Source organism: Passer domesticus, chromosome 14 (genome assembly GCF_036417665.1).
Source record: "Passer domesticus isolate bPasDom1 chromosome 14, bPasDom1.hap1, whole genome shotgun sequence".
NCBI classification, from domain to species: domain Eukaryota; kingdom Metazoa; phylum Chordata; class Aves; order Passeriformes; family Passeridae; genus Passer; species Passer domesticus.
This window is the reverse complement of record NC_087487.1, coordinates 10,268,153-10,284,789: the sequence shown is the minus strand read 5'-3', so window position 1 is coordinate 10,284,789 and position 16,637 is coordinate 10,268,153. Positions and strand designations below refer to the sequence as shown.

At 38.8% G+C, this 16,637-nt stretch overlaps 1 protein-coding gene and 1 long non-coding RNA gene across 3 annotated transcripts in view; one reads left to right on the top strand and one right to left on the bottom strand.

Annotated features, from left to right (window-relative positions):
• LOC135281133 (uncharacterized) overlaps positions 1 to 16,637 on the top strand; it is an 89,715-nt gene that overhangs the window by 29,764 nt on the left and 43,314 nt on the right. The window contains exon 2 of the long non-coding RNA XR_010347888.1: positions 13,150 to 13,220. This is a non-coding gene — a long non-coding RNA (uncharacterized LOC135281133). The remainder of the gene's footprint in view (positions 1 to 13,149; positions 13,221 to 16,637) is intronic.
• The window catches only part of GALK2 (galactokinase 2), a 47,075-nt gene continuing 43,741 nt past the window's right edge, over positions 13,304 to 16,637 (bottom strand). The window contains exons 10-11 of one of the 2 annotated variants that reach the window (XM_064389753.1): positions 14,688 to 14,759; positions 13,304 to 13,783 (exon numbers count right to left, since the gene is read on the bottom strand). In XM_064389753.1, the coding sequence (XP_064245823.1) occupies positions 13,576 to 13,783; positions 14,688 to 14,759 (280 nt within the window). In that variant the 3' untranslated portion in view covers positions 13,304 to 13,575. The remainder of the gene's footprint in view (positions 13,784 to 14,687; positions 14,760 to 16,637) is intronic. The other variant, XM_064389754.1, reaches the window with a different exon arrangement.

Sequence of the window (16,637 nt, the reverse complement as noted above, 5' to 3'; positions counted from 1 at the left end):
AATGGGATAAAATGAAAGCCTGTGAGGCTTTTCTCTGTAGGATGACAAGTTGTAAAAATACAACTGTATGCTGAAAAGTGACTGTAGAGATGGCATCTTGGGAGTGAGTGGGGGAAGGTTATGTTTATTATCTGTTAATGACTTCCAGATCAAGTTTGCTCAGTTTGTGAGTATTAAAAAAACTCACCCTTTTTTAACGGCCTTCTCTGCAGACTCAATTTGGGATTTAAAAATCATGCTGTGCTAATTTTAATCCAAGTATTACTGTGAGTAATAAAGAGGTTCTTAAGGGTGTATTGTGCCTTTAGTTAAACTGTCCATCACTGTACTGTGAATGTTAATGCTGTTGATGAGAAGCTTATCAAAATCAGGATTTGTCTTGTCCTGATTAAGTCTTCCTTGATTAAGTCTTATTGACCCTTTTAAACACATGTCTGTTCTATTGGTTTCTGAGCTTGTCTACTGTGGAGGAATGTAAAAAGAAGAGGAATAAACCCTCAGAGCTATTTTGCATTGCACATAAAGATTGTTGGGTGAGGTCATAGGAGTTACAAAATAAGTCCCATTGACACGCTGGCCATCTTGTTAAGTTTAAATTTCTCAAGGATTTGAGTATCTAGTGCTCATATATAGCACAAATGAGAAATTTGTGGGAAGAGTCAGTATTTTAATTCAATCAAATGATGTAATTTGAAAAATGTCAGCTTTCAGGCATGTAGGTCCTTCTTTAAATCCAATTGGAATCATAATAATCATCACTGGAATCATGTTATCAGGTTAAGAGCCAGCAATCTGGAAAATGTTGGGGTGCATTTAAGTGTGGCCTCTGAGGGTGCTTTGATGGCAGCACCACGGAGCTTGGTAGTTACAGTTAAGGAAAAAAAGGAGGAAGATCACCAGTGGTGATCTTGAACTCCTTCCTCTCTTTGACAGATATTCAGGGATCCAAATTGTACCCAAATCTTCTCAACAAAGACCTTGTTATTGACTTGTCAGGCTGCAGGGCTCAGCCATGCTCTGTGATGTGACTTTTCCACTGCTCTGCTCGCTCGAGTGGCAAACTGGGCTGGATTCTGCCTGTCTGTCTCTCTTAGCCTGGTACACTTGGATTCTTTCAGGATCAAGGGAGGAGAAGAAAGTGTTCATCTTCTTTGTCATGCTTTTCTTGGTTTGCTCCTGTCAGATCATCTGGCACTCTTTGATGACAGTAGCTTTTCTTTAGCCTCATGTTTTGGTTAGTGATCCTGTTCCATTCTGTCCACTTTTTTCTTTCCAGGGAAAACACTGCTGCACAGCAGGAGAGCACTGCAAGGATTTGAGATCACTCCTGGCTTTAAGAGGCAGTAAAACTTCTGTCCTCAGCACTCTGTCAAAGGGGTCCTCACAGGTTCTGGTAGGAGGGTCTTTCTCCTGAGCTGAACCCTGCACCTATGACTTCTCCATTTGTTCCTCCTGGTGATCAGCCCTTCAGGCCCTTGTCTGCCTGCTTGCTGCTGCACCTTTCCGTGCAATTGTGCATTTTGTGCATGTCACTTCTGCATGCACTGGGAGATTTTCGTGGAGTGCACAGATTCCAGATAGTGTGTCTCCAAACCCCAAATTGTAAGGTTAGATTATAATTCAGTTTAAATCAGGACATTACTTTATCCCTTTTCTTTCCTAAGCTCTCATTTTGGAGCTAAAGATTTTCTACTCTTATGGGTTTCAAAAAGTCCTGGGCTAGATCTGGAAACTCAGGCCTTTTCTAAGATCTTTTTAAGAATTCAAATTAACTGATTTGGAAGTGCTTGGTACCTCCTTCCCCCTCTTGCTAATTTTCAGCAATCTGGAACATTGTTCTCACACGTATTCTTCTTGTGAATATATAAATTGTTTTGAAGCCCTATGGGATAATTGTCATTGCTGGAAAACTTTTATTGAATGGTGATTGTCTGCCAGCATCAGAACTTGAGGAGGTTATTTCATCTTGGCTTTCATTTCAGTTCTATTTTAGCAGTTCTTTGTCTTCAACTCCATCATCTTCTCTGTGCACTGAGCTGCTGTGTTCAAAGACATTTTTTGAAATAAAATTCTTCATTTTGTGGTTCTTTTTCAATGATGTTATTTCTCATTTTAGGAGCTTTTGTATTTCTTTAAGGCAAATGAGACATGTTAGTGGTTATTTGTAATTCTTTTTTGTTCAGTGGATTTCCTGTTATGCAAAAATGTAAAGCTTTTCTCACTGTTCTTCCAAACTTTTGTTTTCTTGTCTTGATAGTTTTGTACATCTGTGTCTGCTTTATAACCTGTGGCTAAGATGTATTCGCCCATTTAAGATCTAGCTTTGTCTTCATGGATGTCTGACAACTCACTGTAAAACTGCAAGTTAGAACTCCTGCTTGCTTGTTTCAAGATCTTCAAGAAGTGAACAACTCTGCTTTTCTTTAACAGCTTTTCTGAATGGCATGAGGGTACTGAAGATCTACATAAAATTATCAGCATGTTGTGCTTGCATACCATGATTCCAGTAATGATTTTATTCCTTTGTTACTGTAAAAAGAATCCTAGGGGAAGCTTTAAAGCATAAGGCTTGCACTGCACAAAGTGCCGTGTTTGTTTGTGGAGCACAGGACACATCACAGTCACTGAATGGTTTGGGTGGGAAGCAACCTGAAAGGTCCCAAGCCCCTGCCGTGGGCAGGGACACCTCCCACCTGCTCAAAGCCCCATCCAGCCTGGCCTGGAACACTTCTGGGATGGGGCATCCACAACCTCTCTGGGCAGCCTGTTCCAGTGCCTCACTGCCCTCACAGGAAAGAATTTATTCCTGTTACCTAACCTAAACCTGCCCTGTCCCCGTTTTAAGCCATTGCCCCTTGTCCTCTCACTTTGTGTCTTTCTAAAAGGTTCATCCCCAGCTCTCCTGGAGCCCTTTGGATACTGAAAGGCTTTGCACACTCCTCTGCTTTACAGTTATTTTTCCTACATGGGCAGGTGGGGTGGGGACAGACAGACAGAAAGACATCCACCTTGTGAGACTGGATAAATACTCCTCTTTACCACCATAGAAATTCAGGATTATTAATGCCAGTCCATCCAGACACAGTCTTCAAAAAACATCTGAGACAGATCTAAGTATTTGTATTTTATTGCTAGTGTTTTAGTGGATCAAATAACCTTCTTCGTACCACTTTTCATTAACCAGTTCATTATCTGTAGAGAAATCTCTTTGCATAGCATTTTGTCTGGGAAGAAAAAAGTGTGGAAAATGTACTAAGGAGAAATTTAGTCTATTAACAGTTCACTGGAAGGTTGATGTGCATCCTAAAGTACCCAGAAAATGCTATGTATGATTTTTATATTTTTGTTAGAAAAGGATTCAATTTGCAATAATCTACATAAAGATAGGAAGTATATGGCAGATGAAGAAATAAGTGAATATTGTGAACATGTAAATATCATCCCAAAGGAATCCAAAGCCATAACAGAGGTTTGCTTTACATACTTCTGGTTTTAAAAGGATCATACCATGGGTAACAGGCTAACAAAAGCCATGATTCTGTCAATATTTATAAACTATAAATTATATGGTTATATTCTGTCAAGTTATAAAATGCTTGACAGAATACAGAGGATTATGGGGGGGAAAACAACAATGCATGTATCTGAAGAAAAACTCAGCAATGAAGTGTTTCTTTTCTCTACTGATCTGGCAGTTGCAGTGATATTAGGTGTGATATATTAAAAAACCTAGGCAGAAAAGCCACAGGTGAATGTCATAAAATTTGTTGTGTAGGTTAAACCATCAGAGGCTTTGAACAGTGCTGCATGTATGTTGGACTTTTCCTTTTATAACTGGTATTTGTACTGTTTTGGGTTTTTTCTTCATATGTTTTTACCCCATGTTTTTACCAGTCCTTCTTTCTAACATACTTTAATTATTTTAATGTTCACAAAAGGAAAATGATTTTGCCAGAGATAAGAATCAATTAGATTGAGGGCATGATTGTAGTAAACTGCAGCTTAAAATGTGATACGCTAGTTTAATTCTTGATAAAACTTTATCACACGCCTTGATTCTTCTTAAATAGCTGTACACAAATGTCAGCATTAATTTTTAAAATAACTCAGGCTTGCAGGTGTTTATGCTCCATGCCTATTGTCATGTGCAGTTTTTCTGCTTGAAATGGAGAATGGTCTCCTGTAGCATACTAGATCAGTGCCATCAACCTTTACCAGAAATTCTGACCCCTTCATATAGTGGTACCACCATTAAGTAGTACAGTACTTCATTTTGGTGAAAAACAAAGCTCTTAGTTTAAAAAAAAAATCTCAGTAGAAATATTTAGTAATATGAGTGTAGAATTTCTTAGTCCTTTCTGCCAGTCTTCTCAGTTTGATAATATCCTTTATTGAGATTTCTCCCATTTTTACAGCCCTCTTGTATCGGCTCAGAGTTGAATGCACCTCTGTGCTCCTCAGAATTCAGTGGCCAAAGTCCTTTATCTCCTCCTTTCTTCATGCCCACAATACTGATAATGCTGTGTCATACCCCTGGACTTGAAGAGTCATTGTCCTCTATTTTACAAACAGTGATATCCTTCTGGACTACCCAACCAACCTGTATTGTGTTTAAAAACCTTTCTTCAGAAGTTCTTGCCAAGGTGGTTTAAACCAGCTGGGGCAGGGAGGAGAAGAATGCATTACTCAAGTCTCACCCATTTATTTTGTTTCCTTTTTCTGCTATGATCCACAATAGCTGGGACAGTTTTCTCTTTTCTAGACTGAGACAGACCACAGTAATGCAGACAATCTCAGCAAGTGGTTTGCCTAAAAGACAGAAACTTAAAAATACAGAAAAAAGGTTTGATTGGTTCCTCATCTTGTTATCCTTTAACCTAACATATGATTTAAAATGTCTGAAGTGAGACTGCACTTCAGCTTGGTTACTTTATTTCTGTGAGATTTTGGGGAATAAAGCTGAATGAGAAACATAAATCAAACCTCCCAGAATGTAATGAAACTCCTCTCATATCTGGATTCTAGCTTTATATATGGACTTGGTTCTATTATGGCCCTGAATTGTACTATTTGGATCCAAATATCTATAAATCTTGAGGAGACTTAGAGTATTGTCTGAATTTGGACATATTTCTATCTGGCATGTATCCTTCTGAATAAAGAAAGGACATATCTGTTGTGCTGTACAGATATCCAGAGCCCTTTGTTCTTTTTATCTTAAAACAAAGAGGTTTCACAAGCAAAGATTTGCTCATTAATTAAATTCTTTCCCTGACACACATAGAACTTCTTTAATTACAATGTTTTTGGAGGATTTAATGAAGACTTACTTGAGTTTCTCTGAAACCTTTTCTCAGGGGATTCTTAGCATTTCAGTTTTCTGTATATTGAAGAATTTGCACTCAACACATTAAAGGAAAACCAGTTTGCCACTGCTTTTCAGCATATTCAGCACAGGGACGCCTCAGCTTGCTTGTAAAACCTCAGCAGCTTCTGTTACAGCAGGCCAGCCCTTTTTCAGTGAATTCAGAGGTCAGTTTGTGTTATGGTGCTTTAACTGCACTGACTTCAACAAATTTCGCAACATCATATAGAAGAGTGGAAAACTTTTTTTCCCCTCAACTTTCAGTGTGGCATTTTTATATTTGTCATTGTTTTTATGAACTTCACAAGGACAAATTGTAAAACTTGTTATTAGGCTGACTAATGGGATAAAAAGAAAATTTTAGACTTCTTGTGAAACTGATTATGTTTTTCTCAGCAGATTTTAGGTGACTATTCACATTATGAGCACAATTCTGTCTAAAAATAAGTTCTGTCCACTTTTTTATGGGTTTATTGAGAACAGAAATTTCCACACCATTCTCCCTTTAATGTGACCACAATGGGCAGTCATAATTTGTCCATTTATAAAAAAGAATAAAGTAGCAAATTGGCCACCATAAACTGTTAGTATATCCACTTTTGCTGACATGTTTATTGTAGTTTGCAATATGCATGTTGTTGATTTTCAAAAATGTTCCATTTTCTTTTTTGAGAGTATTAATTATAAATTCATGAATCACAAAAATCAAGACTGTAATACAACTCAGGAGTTGGAAACACTACATAGCACTCATCTATGTCATCCTCAAAAAATGGGAGTGTTGAAATTTTTCATAGTTTGAATAAAAGCCTAAAACCTTCTATTCATCATACAGCTGAAGCTGAGCAGGTCGGATAGTTTTTTATGCATTTATGTAGTGAGCAAAAGGCAGCCAATGAACATGTCAGGAAATGTTTAGAGAAAACCTAGAAAGGGACAAATATGTGAATTTCAGTGCCCCACCTGAAACCTTATATAGCATAGAGTCTCATAAAATAAACATACAACTTTGCCTAAAGTCTGAAAGTATTTTTAATGGTTTTTTTCATGGTATGTTTCAAAGGAAATGAACTTGACTCCAAAGAACACATCTAGGAATTAAACATGGCCCCTAATGAACAGACAAAGGAATGAAAAAAGCAGAAGACTTTGCAGCCTTAAAAGTAGAGTTCAAAATATCATCCCTCTTACAAAATATTTCCTGAAAATAGGCTTGTGGAGCACAAAAGTCAATTCTGGAAATGCAAGAACTATGAAAGCAAGTCCAGTAGTCGGCACTTTCAAAAATAAATAAAACCATCAGGCAACAACTGTATGCTAATTGCATTTAAGAAATAAAAGACCACCTACATAGAAATAGAATAAATCTCATTAGTGGAGCTAAAGCAGATCGTTGAGATTCAAACTCTGCTAACCAAAACCTTTAGGCTCGCCAGAACGAGCTCGTGAGGTCACTGCCATTTTCCTGGGATGGGGAGAGCCCTGTGTGCCCCTGTGTGCCCCTGTGTGCCCCTGTGGCAGCTCTGGGGCTGGTGTGCATTTCACAGCCGTGCCCTCGCTTCCAGAGCAGCCAGGCTGCTTGTTCTTGCTGGATGAGCACAGCCAAGGCAGGGAGAAAGGGCATCCAGGGCAGTCATGTGCCAGGGGCTCATAGCTGAGGCTGGTACTAAGAAATCCCATAAATCTTGACAGTGGTGTTCTGCCCAAATATTTTTATTTATTTAACCATTTAATTTGTTTTATGAAAAATTAGCTTTGGGAAGGCATACCACTGCAGTCTTATAATCAAGAAAGTTAAACATTTTATGACTTTTAGGCAGGACAATAAATTTTGAAGGTTTTCAGTAACAATAGCAAGAGGCCTGTAGGTCCAGCTCCTGAAGCAGCTCCCAGAAACCATCCTATTCCCTCTAGAGGAAGTATTGAAAATCATTTGCAGCCAGTGACCCCTCTCTCCCCGCTGGCCATCATCGGGTTATAGATCTTCAGAAACAAAAGCTGCCCAGGCCTTCACTTACTCTCTCAAATGGTCTTCTGAAAATAAATGAAAAAAACAAAATAATTTTTAAAATCAAGGCTATTCAGAGCTCCTCATCTATTTTGCTGCTGACATAGTTAGATTGGCTGTGGAAAGATTGCAGAGGAATTTGACTGGATGTATTTGTAGAGCCAAGGCCTGACCATAACCAACTTGAAAAAAGGCCAATAGGTATTTTTTCCTTGACCTTTAACCCTTTGTCCCCAAATTTTTTCATTCACAGATAGCATTTGGCTCTGACTAAGTTTATGATTCAGCTGTGGAGCTTTAACTTAATCTGACAAAAGTTCTGTAAATCCTTGCTAGATGTTTTTGGTTCTGGTTTTAGCTTCTGGTTTCAGTTAGACTTTTTAATTCAGCTATGAAAGTTAGAGCTTTATGTTCCTAAATAAAATTAGGTTCAGCCTTTCATAAAAAACTTCTTATTCTTGGAGCTGCTATAGATGTTTAAAAGTGGTGCTCTGATTTTTAAATTTTTTCCCCTCAAATACAGGGTCTTGTCTGAATTTTTTTCTAGATAGAAGCCTGAAAAGGAAAGAGAGAGGAAAGAATGTTCTCAGGGAGAAAGTCAGTAGAAAGTGATTCAACATTTAATCAGAACAATTTAATTCTGTTGATAATTGATCAGTAGAACACAATTAAAAAATCCTTCTCAATGTCAAAACAGCTCAGTCAAAAAAACCCCAAAAACATGCATTTGTCACATAAGGGACAGATAAGAAACCAGAAAATGTAGAACAGCATGAATAAAACCTTCCACCACATGGAATTTGGCAAAAAAAAAGGTATTTAATTATATTCCTGAGGAATTGCTGTAAGAGCTTCATAAAAACCTGCTTCAGTATCCCTTGAAAAATAAATTTGTAATTTAAAAAAAGAACCCCAAACATCTGGCTTGATCATTGGCTGATAAAATATATTTTTATTCCCGCCTCAAATCACACACAGCTTGGCTGAAAAGAAGACAGCTGCTTGGGCACTAGTTGTGTTTCAGTCTGAAGTACATCTAATCTTTATTGATTTATTTGATTCTCATGTGCCAAGTGCAGAAAGTTGTGCTTTAGTGGGATGAGAATTTTTTTTCTTTTAATATTAATGTGTAATTTTGGCCAACAAAAAAAAAAGGTTTAGAAGATGATAGCAGTTCTCAAAATGCATTAGACTTAAAATTCAATAAATATACCCAGTGCTTTTGTATGAATCCTCCTCAGTTTGTTGCTTGTAGAGGAAGCACTGCTATTGGAAATCAATCTCAAGCATTTTAATGATCAATTAATTCTGAAAGCTCCTTAATGTCTTCTCATCTGAAGCTTAAACATTTTTTATTTGTCTACAGTTTTTCCATTGCTCGGTCTGACACCTATGATGGATTTGGTCTGAGTGCCTTAAATTACTCGTGAGATATGGGCACGTTAGAGCTCTCACTGTTTGTTATTGTATTGCTTGAACTGTTTGCAGGGAGTATGGGCTGGGTAAATCCACCTTATGCTGAAATCAGTGACCAAAGCTGCAGAGGCTTCAGGAGCTCCAGAAAACATTCACCCACAGGTTTCACTGGTCAAACCTGGTAGGTGACCAGAGGAAAAACAGCTGCTGAAGGAGCAGCGGTTGCAGTGTAGCAGCTCCAGCTGCAGTCCAGGGCACTGGCTGGGCACTGCCCGCCCTGGGCACAGTGCCAGCTGTCTCTGTGAACCCGGGGCTGTCACGGGAGGCTCTGGTCTGTCGTGTCTCAGAGAATCTCAATTACTTTTGGACATAAGTCCAAGAACACAGGGCACAGTATAAGAGATAAGATCAGTACCAGAATTAATCTCTTGTCTCTATTTTATGAGATATTGAATCTCAGAAGAGAATTTGATGAAAGAACTGGCTGAACTGCAGAGCTGAGAGAGGACAGATGTGTCGGCAGCATTGCTTGGCAGTGCTTCCTCTGCCAGTTCTCTGTGCACTGGGAAAATCTGTCAAACAGGGCTGTATCACAGCGAGCAATTTGCAGTTAGTTTTACATTCCCCACTGTAGTCCTTTCTGCATTGTAAACTAGTCTCTTATCAATACCTAGCCTTCAATCTCAATTCAGTGTGCTGCATGATTCACAGCACAGGTTTCATGACATTGTCTTACCAGTCCAGTTTTCATGCTACTGGTACTTTTTAGTATAAGTTCTTTTAGAGAGGTCATTTTATGTTGATGAACCTTATAATGACAAGAATCAGGGAGGACTATGTCAGTCCTGCCCAGAACAGTTATAATTTGCAAGGTATCTTTTTTTAGAACAGGATACTCTTGTGAATGTTGTGTATCTTTAACTAGATCTAGTTGGGATTTAGCTTCGTAGTTAGCTGAAAATACAAATCTTTCACTTGACTGAAGCTGTAGTGCAGCAGTTGCTCCAACATATCAAGATGTTATTAGAGAGACACATGGACTCGGAGAGGAATTTCAGAAGGATTATACTGCCTAAGTACTCAGCAGTTGCTAAAATAAAAGTTGGCATTCAGGTCATATTAACTAGAAACCAATATTCCCGAAAATGTTATGTAAGTAATTATTATATATTCGGTTGTGTGTGTGCTGTGTCCAAGACAGCAAACATCAAATGCACTGTCGTGATCCCCTCCCATCGAGTGAATGGCAAAATTGCTCTCGTGCTATTTCAGAGGATGAGCATGTTCCTGTGCAAGAGACACAGTCAGCAAGTGCAGTGATGAAGACATACATGTCAGTGGGATTACCCTAATACAGGGTATTAATGTGGCACCAGGCAATGATGCTGCACCCGGATTTCTAACAGTGTCTCCATTCCAGATCCTTTTTGGAAATGTTTAGAACCCATTTACTGCACGCTAAGATTAAACTCCTGATTGAATGAATTACAGTCAGGCCTTAAGATAAAATTACACTCCATGGATAATCATAGCTTGTGCTAACCTTTATTGGGTGCAGGGACATAGAGACAAAGGATGAAGAAACGCCAGAGGCACTTAAAGACTGAGGCAGAGAAGGCATTAATAGTAAGAGCAGTTGTTCTCCGGGTACCAAACCCCCTGAGCTGGAGGAGAGGGCCAGGGATCAGAATGAAACACCTGTAATCCAAGGGGAGATTGTCAGTGACTTCACTGCCACTTGACTTCAACACTCACAAGTGTCTGGGGCTGGATGGATCCAGCCAAGGGAACCAAGAGACCTGGTGGAAGTGCTCACTGAGCCAGTGCTCACCGAGCCATTCCATCACTGATCAGCAGTTTCACCAGAGGGGGTTTAGATTGGATATTCAGAAAAAGTTCTTCATGGCAAGGATTGTCAAGCACTGCAACAGCCTGCCCAGGGCAGTGGTGGTGATCCCTGGAGGGATTTAAAAGATGTGTTGTTGTGGCACTTGGGGACTTGTCAGTGCTGGCTCAGTGGTTGGACTTGATGGTCTTAGAGGTCTTTTCCAACCTAAACAATTCTGGGATCTGATTTACCAATCAGCGTTACTCTAGCTATAGAAGAGATTTTTAAAAGGTAGTCAGGAAAAGCTACTAAAAATACAGACCTGGAAAGTCTTGCTTAGGCAATATGCTCGTGAGCTTCTGCTCTAGACTTAGACATTTTCATCAAAATTTTCTTCCTTTACTGTTAGAGATACTTTCAAAATCTTTGCCCCTTATCATTCTCATGATCTGATCATTGGGGAGTTTTACTATTATGTAGAAACATGTCTTTAAAGGTTTAAAAAGCAAGCAAAAAAACCCCCAAAACATTTTTTTTGTCTGTTTAAAAATAAATATTTGCTTCCTATATATAGTCAGAAAATAAAAATGCCTGAGTGCCCTTTTTATGTAAATAGTTTGAATTCTGTAGGTTTTTCCATGGAAGTTAGGTCTAAATTTTACTGGGAAAGAGATTAATCAGAAGTCTAGAACTTTTGGTTTTATTCTTTTGTGCTGTTTTCTTTTATATTTGGTTTCCTTTTCTTTGTTTATGAGAGTATAATTTATAAGATTCATTGTCAGAAGATTTTTGAAATTTACTGCAGCGTGCGTGTTGTGGGGAAGATTCTATGACCTTGTGTGTCATGCTCAACTTAAAAAGATGGAGAAAAAACCCCATAATATATTTTTATTCTGCTCATTTGGTGATTACTGTTTCCATTAATCCAGCTGAACTAAAGTTCTATGCAAATATCTTAATGAAAGGCCTGGTATTTACTGTATTCTACTCCATTTCTATGACAGGACAATAAATTGGAATTCACTGGAGTAAGCTCCAGATTGTATTTCATTAGGAAGTTGGTAACAAAGCAGTAGCAATATTTTCTTTAAAATATCTGTGGTTATCTTACACATTGTTGAATATACCTGATTTTTTTACTGTTTGGGGTCCTATAATTACAGGTTTATTTGAATGCACAGTATATCTACTACTTTAGAAATGGGTTACAAGATATTAAATTTCAAAGACGGCAATAGGGAATGTTTAAGATTAGCCCATTCTGTAATTCTGCAAATAGTTCAGAACTCTTTCTCCTCACCCTTGCTTTCCTCTTCACACATGCATCCTTGTAACTGTCCTCCCTCCAAATCATCTTTTCCTCTCCCCCTTGTGCCCAGAGCCCATCCTTTTCTTCTTGAGTGTTTGATTTACTTGACCCAAGCACTCCGTTCCACTTTTCCTGTTGTCAGAAGTAAGAGATCTTCTCTACTGATATTACTGCTATGACATTCCCCTCTGAGGTTCCTGAAAAGATCTGGTAGTTTGCATTGGCTGTTGTTCATCTGCTGTGCTCAGATTTGGCAGAGTCTTCTCACAGAATTAGGAGCTTCTGAGAATTTGGGTTTGGCCTGGTTTAGCAGGGGTAATGTACAGAAAATCTGAGAGATCTCTAATTTGATGCAGACTTCTGGACATAAACTTGTGCTTAGCATCACAAAAACGTGCCCAGGGCCAACTCTTGCTGTGTGTTTTATGGCTGCAAGGGCTGTGACACAACCAAATCTTCTCTTTGGTTTTCTTTGGAGAGAGCAGAGAAGTGGAAGTTTGTGCAAGAGAGAGGCCACAGGAGCCTGACTTTCCCTTTGGGAGCAGGGTTAGGACATCTTTGGGGGATCCTGAAGTACAGTCCCCTTTCTGCAATCACAACTATTTCTCCTGCTGAGGAGGCAGGTTATGAACTGTGGGTCTGTACTGCCAGAGCAGTTATGGGGGATGGCAGGAGCAGACATGGTAGCAAGGTCAGAATTTGTCAGTAATGTCAATGACATTTTCCCTTGGTCCTACTTAGAACTTACTTTTGCTTAGTACAACTCAGTAAATTCTCCCATTAATCCTTCTACATTTTAATTGTTCTTTAACGTGGTCAGCAGATCATATTTAGTCCTTTATAATAGTTTTGCATAAAATGAAAATGTTCTGTGATGTAGATGCACAGCTGGGACTCAAGCATGAGAGTATGGTGTTTGGATAACTCAAAATCCATTTACTTCATTATTTGCTCATTCACTTAAGTTGTCACATTATACTGCTCATGAACAGCATTCATTTTTGTTGAAACTTTCATACCTCCACAAAGATATCTAAGAAATATCACTAGGAGAAAAGTTGTCCAACTTAACATAATATATTCCTAATGCTTTACTTGGTCTGCAGGTGCTCCTCTGATATTATAATTAATTACAACAGTAATTAACCTACTTGTGGAGAATAGAAAACTTTGAATGTTTAGTAAGTTTTTGAATGCTTCAATTTAATCTTCCTTTTTCACAGAACACTCCAAACAAAACAACGTCCAGGACCTGGAGAGGAAAAGCACTGAACAGCCCTACAAACACTGCAAGGTACCCTCCCTCTGCTGAGGCAGCTCATTGCACACCTCATCTTTCTTTTAATACAGTAAAGGGAAAAGAAGAGAGAGACACTGTAACAAATCATCATCTTTATTTCAATTTCATTTTGCCCTGTCAATAGGTTTTAGTAAATCAATATTTATACTGAAAGATATATTTAATATGGGGGGGGGGAAAGACTTTTATAATCAAAGTGTTTTCTTTTAATTGCTTCTTCAGAAATACATTTTGATATTAGCAACTGCTCGTTACAATACAAACCAGAAAAAGCATTCATGTACTGTGGCATGGGAAGTACTGCCAGTTCTACATGCTCTGCATAGTTTCTTTAAAATTTTTATGTTCTTTAGGCCTCAACAAAAACCAAAGCTCCTCTTCCAGGTTTGGTAGCAAACAGACTGTTATTCTCCACTGCTAACCTTTGGCCATCCGTTTGGTAATAAGCTTTTTTTACATTTTTTAGGAAAGTGTTCAGCTTGTCAGTAGGCACCATTGACACAGTGCAGCCACCCCATCCAGCTCCAGTCAGACGTGACCCAATGGCCCCAAATTGCCTAAAAGAAAATAACAGGGGAAAAAATCATGTAAAATAAACCAAAAAGAGGTACTTTGTCATATATAAAATTTTTATAGAAAACTCAGATGTGTTTTGAGTATTCCCACGTTATCAAGCTTTTCTGATGTTCACTTGCTTGTATGTAACACTGCAGCAATTTGCAGTTACTCTTTTGGATCAAAGAAAAGTGCTGATGCCTTAAACTGCAATATAGTAATTTCTGTCCATTCCAAAAGTTCCCCTGTTTTCTAAAGCTTCAGCATCAGCTGTTTTTAGGATCACAGCACAGCTGAGATGAAGAAAGCAGGAGAAGAAAGGAATTGTGTTAGCAAGATTCATAAGACATCAGAAGTGAAAACAGAAATAGATGACAAAAATAACAAAAGAGGGTTCATAAACTAATTGCACAGGATGTAGGCATGCAAGCCATTTTCTAATGTGGCAAAGACAAATAGCTCTATTCTTCCAGGACAGATCTAAACCATGCTGAAGATTCACAGGCTTCTGCAGGACTGCTGAGTGTGCCAGTCAAGAAAAGGAGAATTCAGAGACTCTCAAAAAGTCATAGAGTCACTGCACTCTATATAAATAAACTCACATAAACTTCTGTTTATGCTGAATGGACATAGCTGGGTATCTCTCTTTTGAGGAACCTTATGAACTTAAGACTGACAGCAGTAGAGGTAAAGTATGAATGTAGTCCCAAAAGAAAAAAATGCTCTTAATGAGGAGTGTGAACAGAAAGAACAATGACAAATAAATGACATGCAAAATATAAACCATTCCCAGCCTCAAGATACTGGCCTGCTAGAAATGTCCTAGAGCAAATCCCATGCTGTTACACAGCAAGACTCAGATGCCATCTCATTAGAATTTAGAATTGTTTTCAATAGTTTGCTTACCTGTGTTCCTGATCTCTACTTGGAAAAAGTAGGAGAAGACCATATAATAAGTTACTTTGGGGCTTTTCTAACCTAGTGAGAACAGAACGAGTCAGATTTAGAAAACTCATCTGAAATCTTATTCTTGTGGGAGATCTGACTTACAAACAAATACTTCTGATGTGTTTCCACTAGCCATGCACAGAGAGATTCACCAGCCCTAGAATATGTTAGAGGGAGACAAGATCATGTGAATAGCATTGGAAAATGACAGCTCATTTGGAGTGGGCTGTTGTAATTCTTCATGTGTGCATTTTATGTTAAATGAATCTGGTGTAGTGCTGGGTTAGTAGAGGTTTAGGTCATATTTCAAGCAAGTACTTGCATATGTGTTTGATTCTAAACACACATCTCTTCTTGAACAGAAACACTTTCTTCAGTGTGTCTGTGTGGTGCCACCCTTCATATTGACTCGATTTTATGTTCATTCTGCATTTCCTGTTGATGTTTTATTTTACTTATTGTTATTCCTGTAAGCCACTCATTCTCTGATGCAATTTTGGTAGTTTCTAGTCCATGGAGCAACCTCCTAAAATGAGCAGGATCCAATCCAGTATCAGTTGCAATCAATAAGGATATTCCCATTGACTTTATAAGGCCCAATCCACTTTTCAGACTCTGTTAAATGAACTGTCTGTACTCATTTTGTCTGTTACCTCAGACAGAACTTCGTATTTCAGATGGTGTCTGGCTTTTATTTTGGTAGGCAACCAAAATCCCTTCAGAATTGTTCTGAACCTTTTATTGATTTCATAATTCTCTGTGGTCATGCTCATGCCTCATTTTTACTGAGTCATTTTCGAATACTTAGTTGAAATAAAGCATAAAGTAGACAGAAAATATGCCTGTTGCAGAGCTGAAGTCACTGTGTTTCAAAATACTGTGGCTTAAGAGTGTCAAATGTGGTGGCAGCAGCCACCTGGGGCTGCTGAGGAACTGATGGGCACTGCTGCACCATCTGAAAACCAGGTACCTGGTACTACATGGGTCCAGGAAGGAGCACCTAATTCTGTGTCTGCAGGAGATGTGGTGCCTGGGAGGTTCCTAGATCAAACACAAGGAAGTTGTCTTTGGAACAGGTCTGAAACTGCCTCATTAAAGTTTTAATCAGTTCAGTACTAAGCTGGACCCCTCTGGTAAAGTGGGATTCCTGGCCAGACACTCCTCTTGTGCACTGGGATCTTTTTGGAGAGGAGTCTGAGCAGACAATCTTGTGGATGGGGAGCTGACCCCGCCGTGGGAGGTGTGGATTTCATGTGTGGGAAAGGCCCCACGTGCTGCTGGGCTGAGCTGCAGCCCCGGCCAGGGAAGGCAGGGAGCAGGATCACAGTCTGGAGCCCAGGGCTGGGGCACTCGGCTCCCAGCCCCAGGTTCTGGCCTTTGCTTCTGCAAACGTTTATGTATCTTGTTCCAGCCTTCATTGGACACAAAGAGAATTAGCCTATGGGGGTGTAAATGAGTAAAAATATGAGTAGTGCAGCAAAGGAAAGAAGAATAAAAGAATAAAAGGAGGGAGTAAAAATGGAAATCTTGTAGTTTGGTATATGAGAACAGTAGGCAAGACATGGTAGTAGTCCATTTTAAAAATAACTGTGCTTTTAAGAGGTAAAAAAAACTCCAGAACAATATTGTTAATTTGAAATACTTAAAATTATGAAGTAGCTTTGCAGAAAGCATGGAGTTACCATGGTAAGATTTATATATATAAACGGGGAGGATTTTGCTTATTCTGCTTTGTAATTTAGTTTGCATTGAATAGCATCTTTAACTGTTTCTGGCTTTGTTGAAATTTCAAATTATGCCATGATTGCAGGCTCTGCAGCTTTAAGAAAATCATCAGTGGAAATGGTAAGAGTCTTGATAAAATGCAGAATTTTGTTGGCTACCATGAGCTGGATGTAAGGTACAATC